Source organism: Pristiophorus japonicus, chromosome 5, assembly GCF_044704955.1.
Source record: "Pristiophorus japonicus isolate sPriJap1 chromosome 5, sPriJap1.hap1, whole genome shotgun sequence".
NCBI lineage: Eukaryota > Metazoa > Chordata > Chondrichthyes > Pristiophoridae > Pristiophorus > Pristiophorus japonicus.
Genome location: NC_091981.1, coordinates 153147416 through 153171401, shown reverse-complemented (window position 1 = coordinate 153171401; position 23986 = coordinate 153147416). Strand labels below are relative to the sequence as shown.

General features: G+C 44.3%; 1 protein-coding gene across 6 annotated transcripts in view; it reads left to right on the top strand.

Annotated features, from left to right (window-relative positions):
* Positions 1-23986, top strand: part of phf14 (PHD finger protein 14) — a 444962-nt gene that overhangs the window by 286731 nt on the left and 134245 nt on the right. For 5 of the 6 annotated variants that reach the window (XR_011593351.1, XR_011593352.1, XM_070881022.1 and 2 more), the window contains exons 15-16: positions 15171-15260; positions 15350-15474. Coding sequence is in view for 4 of the 6 variants with exons in the window: in XM_070881022.1 (XP_070737123.1) it covers positions 15171-15260; positions 15350-15474 (215 nt within the window). In the remaining 2 variants the exon portion in view is untranslated. The remainder of the gene's footprint in view (positions 1-15170; positions 15261-15349; positions 15475-23986) is intronic. The other variant, XM_070881023.1, reaches the window with a different exon arrangement.

The following is a 23986-nucleotide window of genomic DNA, read 5'->3' as shown; positions in this document are numbered from 1 at the left end:
GTTCTAGTCAGTTAGAACAGTTTCATTTTGGAACAGATTTTTTTTTTCAAAAGGGGGCGTGTCCAGCCACTTATGCCTGTTTTGAAAGTTTAGGCAGTGAAAACTTACTCCAAACTAACTTAGAATGGAGTAAGTGTAGATTTTTATACGTTCAGAAAAACCTTGCCTACACTTAGAAAATCAGGACTAAGGAAGAGAGATGGCGGGGGGGGGGGGAAGGGAAGTTTACAAACATGAAACACATCACTTTTACAAATAAAGAGCCATCATCAATAATAAATGATAAATAAGTCAATAAATCAACCAATAAATCAATCAAAAAAAATTTAAAAATTAAAAATAAAAAAAATTTAAAAATCAATAAATAAAAAATTACGTTTCTACTCACTGACTGCAGCACTGGGAGCCCTCCAACAGCGTGCTGGGACGGGCCCCCCCCCCCTCCCCTAGTGTGTCTCTCTCTGTCTCTGTCAGTGTCTCTCTCTGTCAGTCAGTGTGTGTGTCTCTCTCTCTGTCTGTCAGTGTCTCTCTGTGTGTCAGTGTCTGTTTCTGACAGCGAGGGGAGGGGGGGAGGAGGAGGGGGTGCGAGAGGGAGGGGGGAGGAGGGGGGGGGCGAGAGGGAGGGGAGAGGAGAGGATGGGGGGGGGAGGATAGGGAGGGGGGCGGGGAGAGGAGAGGGATGGGAGGGGGGAGGCTGAACAGGCCCGGCCAACGAGAAGAAGTCAGGCCGAAGACTTCGGGCGGGGCCCGCCGCCAACAAGATGCTGGGTGGGCGGGCGGGCCCCGCCGAAGACCTGAAGAGGGAGTGGACCGGAGCTGAGGGGTGGGGGGCGTGGGTGGTGGGTAAGCCGGAAGTGGGAGTTGGGGGGGGCGGGGTGGAGCGGCAGGCAGCGGAGCGGGAGCTGTGGCGAGGGAGTGGTAGGCAGCGGAGCCCGAGCTGGGGATGGGGGGGGAGCGGCAGGCAGTGGAGTGGGCGCTGGGGTGGGGGGCGGAGGGAGAGAGCCAGAGGGAGCGTGAGCTGAACGGGGGGTGGGGGGCGGGGAAGCAGGAGCCACAGCCAGAGCAGGAGCTGGAGGAGGGAGGTGCAGTCCGATCTTTGCTGCCCCAGTGAGCCCATTTGGCCAGGGCTAGGGGCGGCGTGCTTCGGGCCCCTCCCACACAGTTTCAGGCGCCTGGAGCTACTGCACACGCGTGCACACTGTAGCACGCATGTGCAGAGGTCCCGGCACTGTTTTCAGCGCCTGGACCTGGCTCCGCCCCCCACAGCTTGTGCTGCGCTGCGCCGAGGGCCTGGATCGACCTGAGGGAGTGGAGAATACCGATGTAAGTTCTCGGCGCGGTTTTGAGCGCGGAAATCAGGTTTGGCTTAATGGCGCAGCCCGAAACTTGACCCCATAATTTCTAGCCAACATTTAATTAACTACTCAGTTTCTCTCTTGCTCTCGCTCTCTGTCACTTCTCTATTGATTGATACTACTAATCCTTATTCCTCTGAACTTTTTCCACTTTCATTCCTCCTAAGCTTAAAATATAATATTTCCCATGCATTTTCTCCTCCCTACATCCTCACTCTTGAAATTAAAACTCAGCACTGTCCATTTTCCACAACCTCAAAACTGTAGAACTCCTCATCTCTCCAACCATCACTACTTGATTTAATACATCTTTTTTTCTATTTTCAGTCTCTTTATTTTGGGTCTTAGTTCTCCACCTAGGTTTCTCAGTTTGAAAATTGAACTTAGCTTTATTAGACGATCTCCCCTGGCATTGCTTAAGAGTCAGCGGAAACATGCTCTCTTACTTGTCGTCTTTATGTTGCTATTTGTCTCTCTTGCTTCTAAATATATTCTCTTTTTAGCTTTCCTCTCTATCTTCCACATTTGTCTTTCTCTTTTTCTGCTTAGTTTTTAATGGAAATTGATGGGTAGCAGGGTAGGTGCCAATGGATGATGGCTGCATCTGCTACTTCCCCATGACCAGTTTGGCCTTAATTCACATGCTATTCCTACTCTTTCCTTGCTGCGGAGCAGGCTGGAGGGGCTGAATGGCCTACTCCTCCTATTTCTTTTGTTGTTCTCCCGATTTCCTATCATGTACACTTCTTCTTGTCCCCATACTCTTTGCCTTGCCATTTATATCAACCTCTATCCTCTTTCGCCATTTAGTTTTCCTGTTCTTATCCTTCTCATTTCCTTCGCCATCTTCTGCAAACTTTCACGGTCTCCTGTTTTCTTGCTTCTCTTTTGAGCTACGATTCTTAATGCTTCCTGCTTCCCCAAAAATTATTTTTCTCCTGCCTCCACAATCGCGCTCTATATTACACCTTGAATCCTATGCATTCCTGCTCACTGTTACCACTTTCACCCATGGCCCCTTCAAACTCACTGACTTTTCAAAACCACCTTCAGTTGTCCTACTTTTTCTGATTGTCGCCTGTCTCCAAATACATCAACTTTCACTATCCCTCAACTCTTCCTCAGCTTCTCCCATTTTCCTTCCTTCCTTCCATATCCAGCCCCATCACTATCCTGACGAGTGTCACCTAAAGTTTTGGGAAGTAAACCTGCTTCCTTCCATCCCCACCACCTTTACTTCTGCCCAATGTTTATCATTTTCAGTGCCACTTAAGTGGTCTGAGCATTTTGCTGCTAAAAGTGGTAAAGATTGGGCAACAGAGGCTGGAAGCAGCAGCCCTGCACAGAACTCAGTGTCTGCATTGGCCAGATGGTGTGATTGTAGCATTTACATAGGCATTTTCCATTGTAAATGTGTACCCAGTGTGTGCAGATGTAAGATTTTTAATGTATTGTACATAAATATATAATAGAGTTATAGAACAGAAGTGTAAAAAGATGGTTCAAAATAAAGTGGGAGGAACTGCTATTAAAGATGGGTTAAATTGTCTGTACAGCAATGCAAACAGTGTCCAAAATAAAACAGGGGAATTGGAGGCAATAAATCCATGCAAAGAACCTGATTATAGTCGGGATTACTGAGACATGGCAACAGAAAAATTGGGACCTGGAATTAAACATTGCAAGGTATAATGTATTTGGAAAAGAAAAGAGTTGGAAAAAGGGAAGTTGCAGTTAGCTGTACTTATTAGAGATAACATAATGGCAGTAGAAAAAAGTAACACAGCCATCAGCAAGACAGAAATAGAATCCATGTGGATCCTGATAAGAGATTTAAAAAAAAGATCAATCACACTCATGTATAGTCTACAGACCACCTAATAGTGGAAGGGAGGTGGAGGGAGAAATATGCAAACAAATTGGGGAAATGAGTAACTGACATTATAATCATGGGGAATTTCAACTACCCCAACATTAATTGGCTAGAAGAGGCAGGTAAAGGGGATAAGGGAAGGGAGTTCCTACAATGTGTGCAAGACTCCTTTCTAACCCAGTAAGTAAGAAGCCCAACAAGGGAAGATTCACCACTAGATCTGGTAATGGAGAATGAACCAGAACAGACAAGAGAAGTAAAAGTAGGGGAACATCTCGGCAATAGTGATCATAATATAATGCGGTTTAAGATAATAATTGAGAAGGACATAAGTATGACAAAGATCAGGATAATAGATTGGAGAAAAACTGATTTTGAGTGGCTGAGAATAGAACTTGGGAAAATAAAATGCACAACAATATTGTCAAACAATGATGTCGAACAGCAATGGGAAACATTTAAACAGTGTACAACAGAGCCCAGGAAAAAAATATTCTGCTTAAAAAAAAACAAGATCTAACTAAACACTAATGAGACACCATGGAGGAATAAAGACGTATGGGAAAAATTTAGGGCAAGGAAATGGACATACACTTAAGTACATGGGCAGCAGAGGAGAGTAAGATAAGGGAGAATATGAAGAGACTAGGAGAGAAATTTAAAAAAATCAGTTAGGAAAGCACTATGAAATTAAATTATCAAGGAACATAAAACAAAATAGTAAAATATTCTACAGGCTCAAAAATAAAAAAAGGAAAGTCGAGATGGGAATAGGGCCGTTAAGGATAAAATCACAGGCCGCAATAGCGAAATGTCAGGAATATTAAATAATTATTTTGCTTCAGTATTTAGCAGGGAGGCAGATCAAGTAGACGTTACATCAGAAAATGAGATTAGAAATGATATAACCACATTTAAAATTAATAGAGTAGAAATATTAAATAAACTAATCAAACTCAAAGAGGATAAAATCCTTGGTCCGGATGGATTGCACCACGCATTCTAAAAAAATTCTAGGGAAGAGATAACAGAGGCGCCATTACACATATTTAATCATTCATTAGAAAAAGTTATAGTGCCAGAGGACTGGTAGACAAGGTTCCCTTTAGATTGCGCGATCACGTAGCACTTTATAGAGTCCCACGCAGCCAGTGAGCTGGCTTTTAAATTGAAAAAAACGTGCATGCGCGGAGTTTTGAATGAGCCGCGCGGCCGCAAAAAAATTACAGGGGGACAATGCTGGTAGACAGCTAACATTATACCTATATTTAAGAAGGGAGATGTCGAGGGAAATATAGACCAGTCAGCTTAACATCGATAGTAGGTAAAATAATGCAATCCCTACTAAAGGAGAAAATAGAAACCCATCTTGAAGCCAAAAATATAACAATGAATAGTCAGCATGGATTTCAAAAGGGTAAGTCTCGCTTGACCAAACTCATTAAATTCTGAGAAAGTAGTGGACAGTAGTCAAGGGTAATGTAGTAGTTGTAGAGACGTTGAACAAATATTTTGTATCAGTCTTCACAATAGAAGACACAAACATCCCAATAGTGGGTAATCAAGGGGCTTATGGGAGGGAGGAACTTAATGCAATCACTATCACTAAAGAAACAGTACTCAGTAAAATAATGGGACTAAAGGCGGACAATACCCTGGACATGGCTTGCATCCAAGGGTCTTAAAGGAAGTGGCTGCAGCGATAGTGGATGCCTTGGTTGTAATCTCCAAAAATCCCTGGATTCTGGGGAGGTCCCAGCGGATTGGAAAACCGCAAATGTAACACCCCTATTTAAAAAAGGAGGTAGACAGAAAGTAGGGAACTATAGACCAGTTAGCCTAACATCGGTCGTTGGGAAAATGCTGGAGTACATTATTAAGGAAGCAGTAGCAGGACATTTGGAAAAGCATAATTCAATCAAGCAGAGCCAGCATGGTTTTATGAAGGGGAAATCATGTTTGACAAATTTGCTGGAGTTCTTTGAGGATATAATATGCAGGGTGAATAAGGGGGAACCAGTGGATGTGGTGTATTTGGATTTCCAGAAGGCATTCGATAATGTGTAACATAAAAGGTTACTGCACAAGATAAAAGTTCACGGGGTAGGGGGTAATATATTAGCGTGAATAGAGGATTGGCTAACTAACAGAAAACAGAGAGTCGGGATAAATGGGTCATTTTCCGATTGGCAAACTAACTAGCGGGATGCCGCAGGGATCAGTGCTGGCGCCTCAACTATTTACAATCTATATTAATGACTTGGATGAAGGGACCGAGTGTCATGTTGATGATACAAAGATGGGTGGGAAAGCAAATTGTGAGGAGGGCACAAAAAATCTGCAAAGTGATATAGACAAGCTAAGTGAATGGGCAAATATTTGGCAGACGGAGTATCATATGGGAAAATGTGAGGTTATCCACTTTGGCAGAAAAAATAGAAAAGCAAATTATAATTTAAATGGAGAAAAATTGCAAAGTGCTGCAATACAGTGGGACCTTGTGCATGAAACACAAAAAGTTAGTATGCAGATACAGCAAGCAATCAGGAAGGCTAATGGAATGTTGGCCTTTATTGCAAGAGGGATAGAATATAAAAGCAGAGAAGTCCTGCTACAAACAGTACAGGGTATTGGTGAGGCCACACCTGGAGTACTGCGTACAGTTTTGGTCTCTGTGTTTAAGGAGGGATATACTTGCATTGGAGGCTGTTCAGAGAAGGTTCACCAGGTTGATTTCGGAGATGAGGGGGTTGACTTATGAAGATAGATTGAGTAGGTTGAGCCTATACTCATTGGAGATCAGAAGAATGAGAGGTGATCTTATCGAAACCTAAGATAATGAAGGGGCTCGACAAGATGGATGCAGAGAGGATATTTCCACTCATAGGGGAAACTAAAACTAGGGGACATGGTCTCAGAATAAGGGGTTGCCCAGTTAAAAATCTATGGAATTCTCTGCCCCAGAGAGCTGTAGAAATTGGGTCATTGAATATATTTAAGGCGGAGATAGACAGATTTTTGAGTGACAAAGGAATAAAGGGGAGCGGACAGGGAAATGGAGCTGAGTCTATGATCAGATCAGCCATGATCTTATATAGCGGAGCAGGTTCAAGGGGCCAAATAGTTTACTCCTGCTCCTAGTTCTTCTGCTCTTATATCTAGATTTCCAAAAGGCCTTAGATAAGGTACCACATAATAAACCAGGGGTCAGGCACTTATTTGGGCTGGAGGGCCATTTGGAGAGCTGTCGAGGGCCGCACACCAGGTTCCCCTAAGGTCGCATGGTAGCGCACCAATCGCGAGATCCTGTGTTGGTTGCTCATCAGCTCCTGCCACTGGAGGAGAATATTGCGCAGCAAATTTAAAGGGACAGTACACGTTGATGACAACAAAATGTTAAATTGGTAAATTTGAAACAGGCTAACTCAATTGGGCTGAACTTGGTCAAAGCCAAGGCCCGCCAAATTGCCAGCCAAAGGACTGTCGAGGGACCGGGTGGTACTTTGTCAGGAAGATTCCTCGAAAAGAGATGGCAGTACCGCCCCGCGGCAAAATAACAGCTTTAGCCATGGATCTGGATGGTAGCGGGCAGGAGCTCCCAATCTCGGCAGCAAATGCGATCCTCACCAAAGTGCCATCAAGGATTGAGTCAGGCCTGGGGGCGGTGGGGGGGGAGACCTAAAAATAAAAATCTTAAAACAAAAGCACTGGAATACCTTCAGGGGACCCCATACAGATAAATCACTGGAAAAAAAATTAAAAGATGTTCACTAACCTTTTTTTGCACGTCTTCTTACCGTCGGGGTTAGACCTGCCTCCAAGCAGCGGTTCCTTCCCCTGCTACCGCCGACTCGCGCCCGGAGGAATCTGCCAGCTCGATGGGCGGAAGGACACTTACACGACTTGGCCGCCGGCGGGCGGTTCCCGGCGGTACTCCATTCCCGATGGCTGCAGATCTGGAGGAATCTGTCACCGAGGGGAGACTGCCGAAAAGACTCGGTGGCAGTGGGCGGTCAGGCCACCAATTTCGGGCCCATAGTGTTGAGCATCACTCTCACGTCTACCTTCCCAAAATTTATAAACATGAATTCAGATACTATCATAAATACACAAAATGTAGAGTAAAATAGTAAAATGCTTTTCTGTAATGAAATGCTTGATCGATCGATTATATATTGTCCTGAAAGAATACGTGGCTGTTTGGCAGAGTGACTCAAGTCATTTGAAGCACAAGTAGCAATTTGTGGACACTTTCTGCTTCAAAAAACTGAAGGGCAGAACTAATTAACTAATTGGTGGCATAGCATGCCAATTCAACAAATGGCACCAAAGAATGGTGGGATGTGGGTTTATGCCCATTGTCCCCTCACACAGCAAGTACTTAATCTCCACCGGACTGTCAGGAAGAAAGAGGGAGTCAACAGAAAATGAGCATGTCCCCACAAGGAAGTAAATTTGGAGGGTGAGACACCACAGGTCACAGTAGAATTGCAATGTCAGAGATCTGGGAGCAAGTTGCCCACCTTTTCTCTCAGCCAAAAATGCATTGGGCTGTGTGTAGGGAACTAAAGAGAAAAAAAAACACAGCAAAAAAAGGCAAACAAAATGTAAATCGGTTTGCTTAAAGTAAGAAAATAACATATTTGAAAATAAATGCAGGTCGTTCTTTAGCTAAACTCTTTATTCAAACAATCCTATTTGAATAAGTGATATTGCAGCTTTCTGCTGATGATTAGAGATGTACTTTGTAAATAAATAGTGTATGAGGTTAAAAAACATATAGCTTCCCATTTGGGCATTCATGTTGCTGCAGAATTGCTCAGGCTGTTTCCATAGTTACTTTATCTTCCTTTTGGCTATATTTAATAGTTGTCCTTCTAGTTCAGATATGCTGAGGGTAATTTTAACCTAATCCACCTAATGGGATTGAATTGACTGCCCGTTTAACACCTTTTTTAGAAAGTAACGCTGGTGCTGTCTGTAACACCTCTTTTAACCGGATGAAAGTTTACTGACAACTCTCACTCCATTCCCACTCTACTCCTTTCCTAAGAAGCCTCAACAAAGGAGCTGCCATGGCAGTATATCGCTCTATAAATTCCCTGCAGTAACTTGTTATTCCCAGGAAAGACCTTAGTCCAGACACATCCTTAGGAACAGGTAGTTCCTGGACTGCCTTCCTCTTTGCTCCATCTATGGCTCTCTCTCCTGCTCTAATGGTCAAAGCTAGAAACTGCACCTCCTCTTGGCCTACTTGAGCTTTCTTGGGATTTATTTTCAACCCTGTTTCTTGCAACAAATGCAGTAACTCACTCAGTAATGATCCGTGGTCCTCCGCACATTCGGAGAATAACAACAGGTCGTCCACATATTGGACCAACCGATCTGGCTGACTAAAATCTTTTAGTGCCTTGGCCATACTCTGGTGAAAGATCAAGGGACTATTTGAATGTGTGAACCCTTGTGGAAGACATGTGTACTGCTGACCCTTAAAGGTGAAGGCAAATTTATATTGGTCCTCCCGTCTCAGGAATGAACCAAAAGCTGTTTGAAATGTCCAGCACGGTAAAAGTTGTTGCGGCTGCTACCACCACAAGGGTGGGTGTACAGACAGAAATATTTTTATTCAGGGCTCGGTAATCTACCGTGGTCCTCCATGAGTTGTCGGGCTTCTTTACTGGCCATAGGGGTGAGTTTACATGTGTGGCTATGGTCCTCAACACCCCTTAATCCACCAGGGAATTTATAGCAGTTTCCAAATCCCTGTCTTCTTCCCGGGGAAAATTATATTGTTTCTGGAGCCATGTCATTGGATCCCCGTCTATCTTCACCTCTATCCCGGTTACTCTCCCGCAATCATGCTTGTGCATTGCAAATGCATCCATATTCTCGCGTACATAGCCTTGATACCTGGCTGGAATGTTATCGACTAATCTTTCTCAGTCATAACACCCTTTCGGCTTCATCGTGCAGGTGCTGCCTTTGTCTGTACTGTCCCTGAGAATCACTACGATTTCACCCATCCTATTTGCATCAACTGCTCCCTATAGACAATTGTTCTTCATATCCACTATGGCGTGGTGTGCCAACATGTAGTCGGCCCTGAGTACTCCCGAACCGGGCTGTTCCCACTTCATTAAAATGAATTCCCACTTTGTTATATTAAGTCCTAACTCTATGGTTAAGGGTTTCGACACTGCCCCAGCCTGCTCATTACCCGTAAAACCTGCCAGTGTAACTGGGACTCCACTTGACCACGGGAAAACGGTCGGATTCGGTGAGTGGGCAACCGTGCTAGAGGCTCCTGTATCTACTAGCTATCTTCCCCTAACTGCTTCCACCTTCACATCCACACATGGCCTGCCCCACTCATCATATATGAGTGGACACAGGTATTCTGGTTGGGCGCAACGTCAAAGTGGGGGCGCCGACGCATTGGGTCCCTTTTCTCTCACTGTAGCGTCCAGCTTTCCTCCACCCGTGCCCATAACCTGCTGTAATGTGGCCACTAAAATCTGTACTGGGTCATGGGCTACCTTTTGGTCTTTTTCTGCGTCAGCACCCTCGTAACCTGACTTCCCTCCTCTGGAGAGTCTACAATCCTTGCTCCATTGTCTCAACTTCCCACAGTAAAAACACCCTCCCTTCAGATCGACTTGCATTACCTCCCTCTTGTCTCCATTCTCCCTTTGGCCTAACCTCTCCTTTTATTTTGTGCACCTTCCCTTTTAGTTTCTCCTCCTTCCCTTGCCTGGATTTAAAAGCTAGCGTTAATCTTCTGAACACCCCTGCCTCTGTATTCTGGAGATCGTCCGGGTCAAACCATGCTTTGACCTTTGCTCTGAGCTGTGACAAACTGTTAGTCATTATGGTTCTCAACCATTGGTTTCTGGGTTCCCCTATTAAATCTGCCCGTACCAGATTTCCTCCAGTGGCCCTTAAATAAATAGGCCATAGTCTGTCTGCAAACGTATTGAGTTATTCATTTACTTGCTGCCTAATCTGTTCTACTTGCCTAATCTGGACTACCCTGACTGTACCCTAGTGCTGCCAAGATTTCCTTCTTTAATCCCTGTGGGGTTCCTCCCCCTAACTTGGTGGTTGTTGACAAACTCTGATAAAGCTTCCCTTCCAGGGAGAGCAGTGTTAACTTCACTATCTCCTCTTCGCTGCAGTTATTGATACCCCCATTCTGCTCTATATTAGCAAAATGAATGGAGGCATCCCCTCCTTGCTTTAATGTTACCACACCTGTCAGCATCTCCTGCAGCTGAAGTGGCATGTATGGGATCATATAGTGACTTTATAATGGTGCCGGACCACCATTTGGTGGGGTGGCCCGAATTTCTGCTGTCTCAAGGGTCACATCGGTTTTGGGGGTCCCGGTGCCTCGGGAGCCAGCCGATGCTCGCTATAATGGGGCCCATCATCTGACTCTTTCTCCTCTGGATCCGAACCTTCCTTGTTTCCTCCTGGTGCCATGAGACAAACCATCCCTTTGGCCCCGTCTAACTCTGCCATTAGCTGGCGGATCTTTTCCTTACAAGGTCCGTGATCTTCCCTCTCGTAACCCTGTGTCTGCGCCATCTGATAGACTATCTTGATTTTCCTGAGCTGTTCTTCTGCCTCTTAGAAAGAGCCAAAGTACCTTTCACTTTGTTTGCTGTGGGTCTGCTGCTGTTTTTTGCACTCGGTCACCGGTTACTGCAAATACTCTTAAGTGATTCAGCCATGATCGCATTAAATGGCAGAGTAGGCTCGAAGGGCCATATGGCCTTTTCCTGCTCCTATTTCTTATATTCTTATATGTGACTCCAGGCCCACAGCAATGTGCTTGACTCTTAACTGCCCTCTGAAATGGCCTAGCAAGCTACTCAGTTTTGAGTTTTACGCAACCACTACGGAAACCAATAATAAGTATAAAACCAGACAGACCACCGGGCATCGACCTTGGCACTGGCTTCGGAAATGACAATAACCCAGTCCAGTCGACCCTGCAAAGTCCTTCTCACAAACTTCTGGGGACTTGTGCCAAAATTGGGAGAGCTGTCCCACAGTCTAGTCAAGCAACAGCCTGACATAGTCATACTCACAGAATCATACCTTTCAGCCAGTGTCCAAGATTCCTCCATCACCATCCCTGAGTATGTCCTGTCCCCAGCCAAGTTGGCGGCACAATGGCATACAGTTGAGAGGGAATGGCTCTGGGAGTCCTCAACATTGACTCCAGACCCCATACAGTCTCATGGCTTCAGGTCAAGCATTGAGGGTAGCAAGGGAAGAGAATGTACTCTGGATGGGCGGACTTCAATGTCCATGACCAAGGATGGCTTGGTAGCACCACTATTGACCGAGCTGGCCAAGTCCTGAAGGATATAACTGCCAGACTAGGACTGTGCTGCGGCAGGTGATGAGAGAACCAACATAAGGGAAAAACCTACTTGACCTCATCCTCACCAATCTACCTATTGGAGATTCATCTGTCCATAACAGCATTGGTAGCACTGACCACCGCATTGTCCTTGTGGAGACTAAACCTCCACAAACGAATTAATCAACAAACAGGAGGAAGAGGCTCCATGAAAATCCCCATCCTCAATGATGGCGGAGCCCAGCATGTAAATGCAAAAGACAAGGCTGAAGCGTTTGCAACCATCTTCAGCCAGAAGTGCGGAGTGGATGATCCATATCAGCCTCCTCCTGAGGTCCCCACCATCACAGAAGCCAGTCTTCAGCCAATTCGATTCACTCCACGTGATATCAAGAAGTAATTGAGCGCACTGAATAAAACAAAGGCTATGGGACCTGACAACACCCCGGCTGTCGTGCTGAAGACTTGTGCTCCAGAACTAGCCGCGCCTCTAGCCAAGCTAAACCACTGGCATGTACCTGACAATGTGGAAAATCTGGGCAATTTTCCACATTGTCGGGTATATGATAGCATGTTGTAGCTGTACTGCAACAGCTTGGCTGGAATTGCAGCTAGTTCAGGAGCACAATTCTTCAGTACGACAGCCCATAACCTTTGCTGTGTCCAGTGCACTCAGCCACTTCTTGATATCATGTGGAGTGAATCAAATCGGCTGAAGACTAGTTTCTGTGATGGTGGGGTCCTCAGGAGGACACCGAAATGGATTATCCACTCGGCACATCTGGCTGAAGATAGTTGCGAATGCTTCAGCCTTGACTTTTGCACTAACCTGCTGGGCTCCGGCATCGTTAGGGCTTGGGGTTTTAATGGGCCCCCTCCTCCCATTATTTGTTTAATGGTCCAACGTCATTCATAACTGGATGTGGCAGGATTGCAGAGCTTTGATCTGATCCACTGGTTGTGGGATTGCTTAGCCCTCAATAGGATGCTGTTTCCGCTGTATAGAAAATAGGAGCAGTAGCAGGCCATTGGCCCTTCGAGTCTGCACCGCCATTCAATATGATCATGGCTGATCCTCTTATCTCAACACCATATTCTCATTTTCTCCCCATACCCCTTGATGCCTTTTGTTTCTAGAAATCTATTTACCTCTCAAATATATTCAGTGATTTGGCCTCTACAGCCTTCTGTGGTAGAGAATTTCACAGGTTCACCACCCTGTGAGTGAAAAAATTTATCTTCGTCTTGGTCCTAAATTTCCTACCCCATATCCTGAGACTGTGACCCCTTGTTCTAGACTTCCCAGCCAGGGGAAACATTCTCCCACATCCAGTCTATCCAATCCAGTCAGAATTTTAAAAATTTCAATGAGATCCCCTCTCATTCTTCTAAACTTTAGTGAATACAGGCCTTGTTGACCCAATCTCTCCTCATACGACAGTCCTGCCATCCCAGGAATCAATCTCCCTCTATGGCAAGTATATTCTTTCTGAGGTAAGGAGACCAAAATTGCACACAGTACTCCGGGTGCGGTCTCACCAAGGCCCTGTATAATTGTAGTAAGACATCCTTGCTCCTGTACTCAAATCCTCTTGCAATGAAGGCCAACATACCATTTGCCTTCCTAACTGCTTGCTGCACCTGCATGTTTGCTTTCAATGACTGGTGTACAAGGACACCCAGGTCCCTCTGTACATCGACACTTCCCAAGCCATCACCATTTAAATAATACATTGTCCTTATGTTTTTCCTACCAAAGTGGATAACTTCACATTTATCCACGTTATACTGCATCTGCCATGTGTTTGCTCACTCACAACCTACCTAAATCGCCTTGCAGCATCTTTGCATCCTCCTCACAACTCACAATCCCACCTAGTTTTGTGTCGTCAGCAACCTTGGAAATAGTACATTTGGTTCCCTCATGAGAAATTTCTTCACTTTGTGAAATTTTGGACTTCTCTACCCAGAAGGCTGTGGATGCTCAGTCGTTGAGTATATTCAAGACCAAAATCGATAGTGTTAGATATAAAATGAATCAAGGGATATGGGGATAGTGCGGGAAGGTGGAGTTGAGGTAGAAGATTAGCTATGATCTTACTGAATGATGGAACAAGCTCGAAGGGCTGAATGGCCTACTCCTGCTCCTATTTCTTATGCTCTTGTGTTCTTATGTAAGAGAGGGAGGAAGTAATGCAGAGAGAATGAGGCTGGAATTTCCAGAGAACAGAAGTGTAGTGGCTAAATGCGTGGTTATCCGTGGGATGGACAAGGCAAAACTTGTATTTCGAGGATCAGTGGGTGCAAGCTATGACAGTTTATGGTGGTAGAAACAATAAGTCTTGGAGTGAAAGTGGGGGAGAAAGATGAGCTTTCTCTATACACAGCAGTCCATACAGCCTGAGGTAACAGCTGGGAGGTTGATGGAACCAAGGCAAGGGCCACATGGATTATGGCCAAATCTAAAAAGGGTGACTTTGAGCTTGTTGAGTAAGTTATAAAGTAGATAGTTTAAAAAAAATATATGTGCTATAATTTTTGGGATGTTAACCATATTAGATCTTCAATTTGTGTTCATATGGGGAGGGAGGGCCACAAATTGCTACCGCCTTCTGCAGTGTCAAAGCCCAGAGCTTGGAGCAAGGCGGGGAGTGCTGGAGAGCGTCAGTGAATTTAGTCTGGAGTTTATTTACATCTGTTTTCAGGAGGATTTACAAATGTTTACATAGATAACAGATTGTAGCATGGTACATATGATATTGTCTGCTGTGCTTCTGTGCATTTCAGAGATTCTATATTGTCTAAAGCAATAGCTTGAAATATATGGTTGTATAGAAAATCTCTCAAAACTGTGCCAAGAATGATTTTATCTGCTGTATTTTGTGGACTGATGTGCATTTTAAGTTAGTATATATCCAAAGAGTAAATTCAGTATAATTACAGATTGTTCAAAGTAAAGAATTGGCACTTAAAAGTATTGGCAGCAAGAGGAGTGGAACCAATCTCTCTGCACTGTAATTGTGAATGGAAGATTCAGTAAAGAGATCGAAAGGTTCCATCATTGAGAACAGCTGTTGAGAACAGATAAATTCTCAACTGCTGTTTTTAATGATTTTTACATTACAGAATTAAGTATTGGGAAATAGAATCCTATACTGCTTAACCGGCTCTTTATTCAATTTTAAAGCACAAAAGAAACATCCAAGAGGGCCCTCTGCCTGTGAAAGTTGAGCACCAGTGGGAACTGGTATTATCATTGGACCAGACAAGAATTGCATGCCCAAATGCATCATGCATGTCGGTCTTCGTTTCGCTTTTGCAATTTTAAAATATTGGGGGTTATATTAAATGATTATCTCCCTAAAATGATATTTGTGCTCAATGAGAAGAGAAGATTGGCAGGACTCTTCATCAATTTTCTTTGGACTGTGATGTTTTAGTGTTTAAGCTAGTTTATTCATGATGCATTGCACGCTGATAATTAGTAGCTGGTGATTGTAGCCAGCAGAATTTAATTTTGAAATCGTGCAATTCTTCGCTCAAAATATTGACTTGAGAAACTACATTGCAGGTAATTCGTAAGGACATATGTTTTCTTTCACAGAGAAGTCGAGGCCAGAAACGAAAAAGGGGTACCAGCTCTGATGGAGAAAAAACTGAGGTTTGTGTTTAGTCTGGAAAGCACATTTGTTTTTATCTACCAATATTATGTATATTGCATCTGGAATTTTATTTGTTACTGTTTCCTAGGAACCAGTTCCTCCTAGAGCAAGACGTCGACGACAGACCTCATTGCAGAAGAGACCAAAATCAGAAGATTTGAGAACAGAATGTGCTACATGCAAGAGTCCTGGAGACAATGAAAATTTAGTCAGGTAGATGTTTTATAAACTTTGCTGCTGCTACTTAAAGTTAAAAGTTCTGCCTTCATTAGTACTTAATTATAGCCATAAATGAAGTAAATTGGAATAAAGCAACCTCTTAAAAATCTGGAAACATTACTTTGCAAAAGTAGATTGATTCTGCTTATTGAGCTGCCACACACATTTACACTATGGATTTTGATGTAATTAAGCAGGATAATCTCTTTTTTTCCCCTACAGGAGGATTAATTCTTCCTTGTTGGGTTGATTGTTAATGTAGTATAACAACAGGTCACAAAGATAAACAAACAGTAATCCAATTGGAGTACTTAGAGTTCTGTATTAAGTAAAGCCTATTCAGAGTAGCAAATAATCAATGAGTTAGTTTGCTTCTGACATCCAGTCACACCGATCTGTAATTCAGGGCATAACATGCCTGCTTTCCATTTTCCCCTGTGGAAAGCTGCAAACCAGTTTAATGAGAGAGACTAGACACAAACATTCAGGACATATTCAGAAATATAGTTGTCGATTAAGAATTCTACACGAGGCTTCCCTGATGAGTTAGTGGGTAGACAGCACCTGATGTAACACTAAGTGGTACAGATAAGAAAGTTCCAGGTTTGATGCCTCGTCTATGTCGAGTTAGTTGATGATTTCAGCCAAGACAGCAGCTGGAGTGCTGCAGTTGGCCTCAGTGTTGTTGGACTTGGGCGGAGAGAAAAATTACCTACGGTTCCAACTTGTGATCAGTCTTCAGTGAACCACGCTGGTAACTGCCTGTGTGGGGCATCAGTTGAGAACAGGATTGAGCTTGGTTGTGATGCCCTTTAGAGTCAAATAGCCTGTCAATACTCACTGTCTGTTTCACACATGGACAATAGCCATTTAAGCAAAATACCAAGGGCTATTAGTACCTGCATAATTATACCCCAGTAAGATTCAATTGGGGGGCTGAGGGAAATTAAATATTCCACATGGTCAGAGTTTCAAGTGAAATTCTTAGCTTGCATAGAATTGCAAGATGATTTATCTAAATATGTTGAAGTGATAAAACCAGAGTAATGTGCATTCTGTTGTGATGTATTTTATTTTCCTGGATCTGCTATTCTATAAAGTTTGGGTGGATTCAACATGTATTCAAAGACTTGGTTATAGAATACACAACGTCTTACCTGATGTTTCGTTTCTTGTTCGACACAATATTGTCCTTCAGTAATACATGTACAAAGATTTGTTCTGATGATTTTAAAGAAACCTGTACCTAAATATTATCAGAAAAAAATTGAAGCGTCTATTAATTTGTACAAAGTACCTAAAAAAAAGAAAAATCACAGTCCCACTCCTGATTGTATCCTCAGCAAGCATCACTTGACAGCAATGACATAGAGGTTAAGTGAGGACAGGATTAGGCTTCCAAACTGAAGTTCCTGACACCCTCAGCCCAAGTTCCTGACACCCTCAGCCCAAGTTGATACCACCCCCACCCAACCCAAGTTCCTTATCCTCCCTCCAGCCCAATTTCCTGACAACCGCCCCACCCCCGCCATAGATGGGGGTTAAAAATTGTTAACAGGTTTATTGGGTATGAAGTGAATAATGACAGTGTCGTGACTTCTGGATTTCATCCACTGCAACGATGTCCCTTGTAACACACACACCGAACTTTCCGAGAAATCGGGTGGGGGTGTGATGCGTCTTCCCTGAGTTCCTCCTCTCCCCTCCCATCCCCCCTCCAGCTTCCGTCTCTCTCTTTCCCCCGCCCCTTGCCTCTCCCCCTTCTCTCTCATCCCCCCTGTCTCTCCCTCTCTCTTCCCCCCCCCCCACCCCGCCTCTCTCTTCCCCCCCCCCCACCCCGCCTCTCTCTTTCCCCCCCCGTCTCTCTCCCCGCCCCCACCCTCCCCCGTCTCTCTCTCTCCCCTCCCCTGTCTCTCTCTTCCCCCCCCCCCAGTCTCTCTCTTATCCCCCGTCCGTTCTTCTCTCTCTTCCCCCCCCCACCCCCATCTCTCTCTTCCCCCCCCACCCCATCTCTCTCTTCCCCCCCACCCCCATCTCTCTCTTCCCCCCCCCGACCCCCATCTCTCTCTTTCCCCCCCCCACCCCCGTCTCTCTCTTCCACCCACCCCCGTCTCTCTCTTTCTCCCCCCCCCCCCACCCCCGCCTCTCTCTTCCCACCCACCCCCGTCTCTCTCTTTCCCCCCCCCCCCACCCCCGTCTCTCTCTTCCCATCCACCCCCGTCTCTCTTCCCCCCCACCACCCCCGTCTGTCTCTCTCTTCTCTTTCCGCCCCTCCCCCCCGCATCTCTCTCTCTCCCCCACTACCTCTGTTGTTGTCTCTCCCACAGAAGGCCGCAAAAACATTCAAAATAATGCAAAATGCAAAAGCATCCAGCGGACAGGTCCACGCGGCTGGTTGTATGGCCCAGATTCTGGCTTCCTTGCATGCGCAGGAGCTAGTACAAATAGTCACTCTTCCACAAAAATGCAAGTTCAATATTTTCCATCTTTCAAACAACAAAGAAGCACTGTTTAAAACAAAAGTGGAAAAAGCTGTCATTTAATTTTTTTTAAATTCATATATAAATATCACATACAATTAAGTTGCTGAATTTCAGAAGCTGGCAGCCAAATCACACAAAATATTAAATATGTAAAAATAGGTGGTTTTGCTTGTTAAAAGACTGTAAATTTTAGTAAATCTGGCTGCTTGCTATGTGGAGGGACATGGGGCCCGAACTTGGTGGCCTTACCGCCCACTGCTGCCGTCAGCCACTGAGGTTTTTTGGGCGGTCTCCCCTCGGTGTCATTTTCTTGGAGGGCTCCCGCCGGTGGGAGGAGGTATCACTGGGAACTGCCTGCTGACAGCCGCTGGCGCGCTAGTCGCGTACGTGACCTCCCGCCACCTAGCGGCCAGTTTGGTGTGGGTGGGAGTCGGCGGCAGTAGGGGGAAGGACTACTGCGTGAAGGCAGGTCTAACCCCCAACGGTAAGCAAGAAGACCTGCAAAAAAAGGTGAGTGAACTTCTTTTATTTATTTATTTTTTTCAGCAATTTATGTGTGTAGGGTCCCTTGAAGATGTTGCAGTGGGTTTTTTTTTTGTTGAAAATTTTTATTACTATGTGCTTCCCCCCCTCCCTGCGCCCTTTGGCGAGGATCGCATTTGCCACCGAGATTGGGAACTCCCTCCCGCTGCCGTCCAGATTCACGGCGTAAGTCGTTATTTTGCCGCCAGGCGGTACAGCCATATCTTTTAGAGGAATCTTGCTGGCAAAGTACCGCCAGGTCTCTCGGCGGTCCTTTGGGCAGGTCTTGGCTTTGACCAAATTCGGGTCCATAGAGTAGCAGTGTGCAGATTGTTCAGCACTGTAATGATCCAGTTGTGATTGAGTCAAGGAATACTGTCTAAAGTTTCATACCTGTCTTTAAGTTAAATTTTGTTTGTGCTTGTTTTTAAATGTTCTTAATTTTCCTTTTATAAATTGCATACAGTCTGAAAGTTTTGAAAACATCTTGGCCAAGAAATTCCGCTGTGCCCTGTTTGGAGGCGGTAACATCTGCAAAGTGGAACTTTTTGCGCCAGGCGCGGATGTACTGCCCTGCTCTCGAAATTGGGGCTATCTTCCCCCACTTCCTCTCCGGGACAGGTTGGGAGCGGGGTGCAGCGCTACGCACTGGGGCCGCGTTGCGCTGATACATAGGAGGGGCTCTCCCCTTCATTAAAGGGGAGGGCCCAAGCTGAAAACTCTGCAGGACCCTACCTGGACCACCGGGGAGCAAGGTGCCGAGACACCAGTCCAGCACTCAAGCGCAGTGCCGCGCTGCTAGATTGTGGTACAGACCCCGCGCTCAAAGCGGCAACAAGCCGCGACAAGTCGGCACATTTTTTTATTGACCCACCCACCACCTCCCCCTTAACTTGCGAGCTTTCTGCCGCCCAGTTCACATCCCCTGAAACTATCACTGTCATCACCCAGTAAAACGGCACTGCGCACGGTGATGACACAGCAGAGCGAGGTGCTACCGGTTACTGCCGCCGCTAAACTGCCACGTAATTTAGCAGGAGTCATTAACGGTTCCGCCTGGGTGAAAGGTTATTTGCGCCCCCCGAGGGCACTAATGGGAGCTGCAAACGACCCTAATTTCCCCCCCCCCCCCCCATGTACCTTTTTGTCGTAAAACCAATTCTCATTGCTTTTGTTTATGTTTGTAATCCAAGTTTAGTCTCAGATGTGTAACAGTACTAGAAATGGGATTTTTATATGGTGCATTTTTTTCAGTGCAAAGATCCCACACAATTTATTTCCACACCCTGTATTATTATACCAGCCATTTCCTGTTCAACAAAGGGTTTCGTTGTAACTCCTCTAATGATTCAATGGGTAAATGCACCCTGTGATATGGCATTGAACTATAGAGTTGAGGAAAATACCAGATTTGTTTCCTGGTCTGTATTGAGTTAAACCATTTCAACCAGGATGTAAGTGCGGCACTGAAGCAGGAAGTAAGCCCCCGCTGGAAGTATGTGTCTGTGTGGATCTCAACTGGGAACCACTGTGATGATCAATTGAATAATTTGTCAATAATACCATCTAAGTTCTCACATAAAGAATGGTCACCAAAGGAGAATATAGCAACTATGAAACTGTACTGGCATCATGGTTGCCTCATTTAGAAACATAGAAAATAGGTGCAGGAGTAGGCTATTCGGCCCTTCGAGCCTGCACCACCATTCAATATGATCATGGCTGATCATGCAACTTCAGTACCCCATTCCTGCTTCCTCTCCATACCCCTTGATCCCTTTAGCCGTAAGGGTCACATTTAACTCCCTTTTGAATATATCTAACGAACTGGCCTCAACAACTTTCTGTGGTAGAGAATTCCGCAGGTTCACAATTCTCTGAGTGAAGAAGTTTCTCCTCATCTCGGTCCTAAATGGCTTACCCCTTATCCTTCGACTGTGAGCCCTGGTTCTGGACTTCCTCAACATCGGGAACATTCTTCCTGCATCTAACCTGTCCAATCCCGTCAGAATTTTATATGTTTCTATGAGAACCCCTTTCATTCTTCTAAATTCCAGTGAATATAAGCCTAGTCGATCCAGTCTTTCTTCATAAGAGAGAAGGGCTAAAGGGAGAAAATAGAAAGGGATTATTAACATATGTAAATGAAGGACAGGAAAAGAACAGCAGGCCCATTGAACCTGCGCTACCTACACTGTTACAATGTAACATCTGGACACCATATTTCACCCCCACCGGCCACACATGCTCCGAGAATCACACAGCATGAAAAGAGGCCATTTGGCCCATCATGCCTGTGCGAGCTCTTTGAAAGAGCTATCCAATTAGTTTCACTCCCCTGCTCTTTCCCCATAGCCCTGCAACTTTTTATTTTTCAAATATCTATCCAATTGTCTTTTGAAAGTTGCTATTGAATCTGCTTCCACCATCCTTTCAGGCAGTACATTCTGGATCTTATCAACTTGCTGCATCAAAAAAATTCTCCTTATTTGCCCCCTAGTACTTTTGTCAATTATTTTAAATCTGATTCCTCTGGTTATCGACCCTCCTGCCAGTGGAAACAGTTTCGCGCTGTGTACTCTTTCAAAACCCCTCATAATTTTGAATATTTCTATTAAATCTCCCCTTAACCTTCTCTGCTCTAATGAGAACAATCCCAGCTTCTCTAGTCTCTCCACATAGTTATCACTGGTACCATTCTAGTAAACCTTCTCCACCCACTCCAAGGTCTTGACATCCTTGCTCCTGGGAGAGACAAAAAAAACCTCTGGCAAATCCCTCTCCATCCCCTGAAGGTGATCAAACACATTGCAGGAGACCACAATGACTGGGGGACACATCTCTCAATACCCACCTACCTTATATACATCGTTATGTTGGCCACACTCAGGAATTTCCCCATTTCTCTTTTGAATGCTTTCAGCGAATCTACACTCCTTGTATGTGCCAGCAGCTTGTTCAAAAAGTCAACATCCTGCTGTGAAAGGAAAAAAACTCCTGACTTCTAACTTAATTCAATATTAACATTCTATGCTTTTGTCCCATGGTCTTCACCAGCCTATCTAGCTCGAATAGCCTATCTACATGGACTGAATCTAATCCTTTTATTATTTTAAAAGCATCAATCAAATCTCTTCAAATTCTACATTTTTCTAGAGTAAAAAATGGAGCTCACTAAGCCTGTCATGGTAATTAAGGGCCTTTAAACTAGTTATCAATATAGTAGCCCTCCTCTCAACCTCTCCTGTGCGTCTACATCATCCACCAATTGTGAGGGGATCAAAACTGGTGACTGTATTCTAGACGATGTCTACCAATAGTATTTCTTGTTTTGTATTTAATCATCCTGGAGATGCTTCCCAATACCCGATTTGCTTTTGCAATAGCCTTGTGGCATATGATCCTTCAAATATTCATGCACCATATCATTCCTTCTCTCACTCAGCAACCTTGAGCACAAAACCCTGCATGATGAACATCTGTTCCTTCGAACAACCTATATCTTTGTAACAACCACAAACTTGTGGACATTTCCTTCCATGTCCTTCATCCAGAATATTGATAAAGAAGGTGAAGAGTAATGATGCTAACACTGATCCAAATGGGACTCTACCAGTAACTGGTCCCATACAGAACCGCCTTCTGTTTGAGAATCCAGCCAATTTCCTATCCAACCCAAAGTCTGCCTGCCAATCATACAGGGTGACCTTATTTAGTAAGCTATTGTGTGACACTTGTCGAAGGCTTTTTGACAACTACATCCGCCAAACTAGTGACTACCTCAAAAAAACTCAACCAGGTTGGTAAGACAGGACTTTTTTTTTTCTGAAGCGATTCTGTAATAACTCCCTTTTTTGTTAAGGCAGTTGTATAGTGTATCTCGAATGATTCCTTTTAACAACTTGCGTATAATTGAAGTTAAGCTAATGGACCTGCAATTTTCTGGTTTTGACTTACTGCCCTTTTTAATAATGAGCATTTCTTGAGTCCATGCAAACAATTTCAGACCTCAGAGAACTGTTGAATATATGCTTAATTGTATGCCCTTGCTGTTTTCTTAAAGTGCTGGATGGATAGTTTACCTTTCTGATGAGATTTGAAAACCTTGAACTATTCCATCAGTTTTTCACAATTTATGTGATATTCCCCCATTCTCAATTTACTTCCAGTAATAGATCGAATCAAAATTATGACAATCACTCATTCAATGGAATAGAGGATTCAAGTTTTAAGAACATAAAAACATAAAAATTAGGAGCAGGAGTAGGCCATACAGCCCCTCGAGCTTGCTCCGCCATTCAATAAAATCTTGGCTGATCTTCAACCTCCACTCCACTTTCCTGCCTGATCTCCATATCCCTTTGAGCTTTTCTGTGCTGAATTTGAACAAGGGGTACATGAACTATCAGAATTTAGAGGGGACTCCACAGTGCAGTGGACCAGACACTGACTTTTATTCCTTTGTTTCGAATCCAGACCAATGAGTCTTTATCTGTTGGTCGTAAGGATTGTATGCAAAATAAGTTTGGCCAGCTCATAGTGGGCATGGGACACAGTATAAAGCTGCCCCTAACTGAGCTCTAAATTGGCAATCTAACTCAGAGGCCAAAGAATGACTGGTGTGAAAATTGGAACAGTGTCGCCCTAGTTCAATAGAAGATGCTGTATCCCATGTAAAGCTAATGCATATTGCTTGTTAAATGCAGCAGGTAGAATGAGAACTTTGCAAACAAAAGGACACTGTCGAGACAGTAGCTTCCACCTGTGCCAACTGCAGAAAGGCAATCATCTAAGTTATCTACAGCAAATACTTGGAGTTAAGATGCTATTCAGTAGATCTATATTTACTTCGGCCAGAATCTCAGATTGTTTTTTAATTCTCTTTCGATCACCCCCAAATTGAGATGCTATTAAACCAAAGTTATCTAAAAAAAAAATAGATTATTTCCATTTTAGATGCAATAGTCTTCACTGTATGAGAGGTTATCTTGGTGGCTGGTGTGCAACGGCCACCACGTTAAAAAAATCCATGCAAGGCAACTTCCATCCTTGAACATCTAGTTCGGGACCTGGAATATTAGGTCCTTCATTGAAACATCTGTGAACTCATCCCTTTTTGGCGTGGAAGCAAGTCATCCTTGATACGAGGTACCGCCTATGATGACGAATGCATATTGCTGATCTATAGCAGGAGCTTAACTCCTGTGTTTACCCTGTGCTATACTTCATCATTGAGTATTGAAGTTCAAGGTAAGCTGCAGTATACTGTTGTGATCATATTTAGAATGAATTTGTTGCTTTTTGTGATTCTTTCTTGCTCGAAGATTGTGCACCAATCAAAGATAGTGACATCTGACTTCAGGACTCTGGTGACCAGGATGGAATGTAAAGGGGTAAATGGTTCAGCTTTCATAGAGAACTGCTGAAGATTGCAAGTGAATGAGTTTCAGTGGTTTAATTAGCAACACATATACTGTATATAGCAAGAGAAAAACATCTTT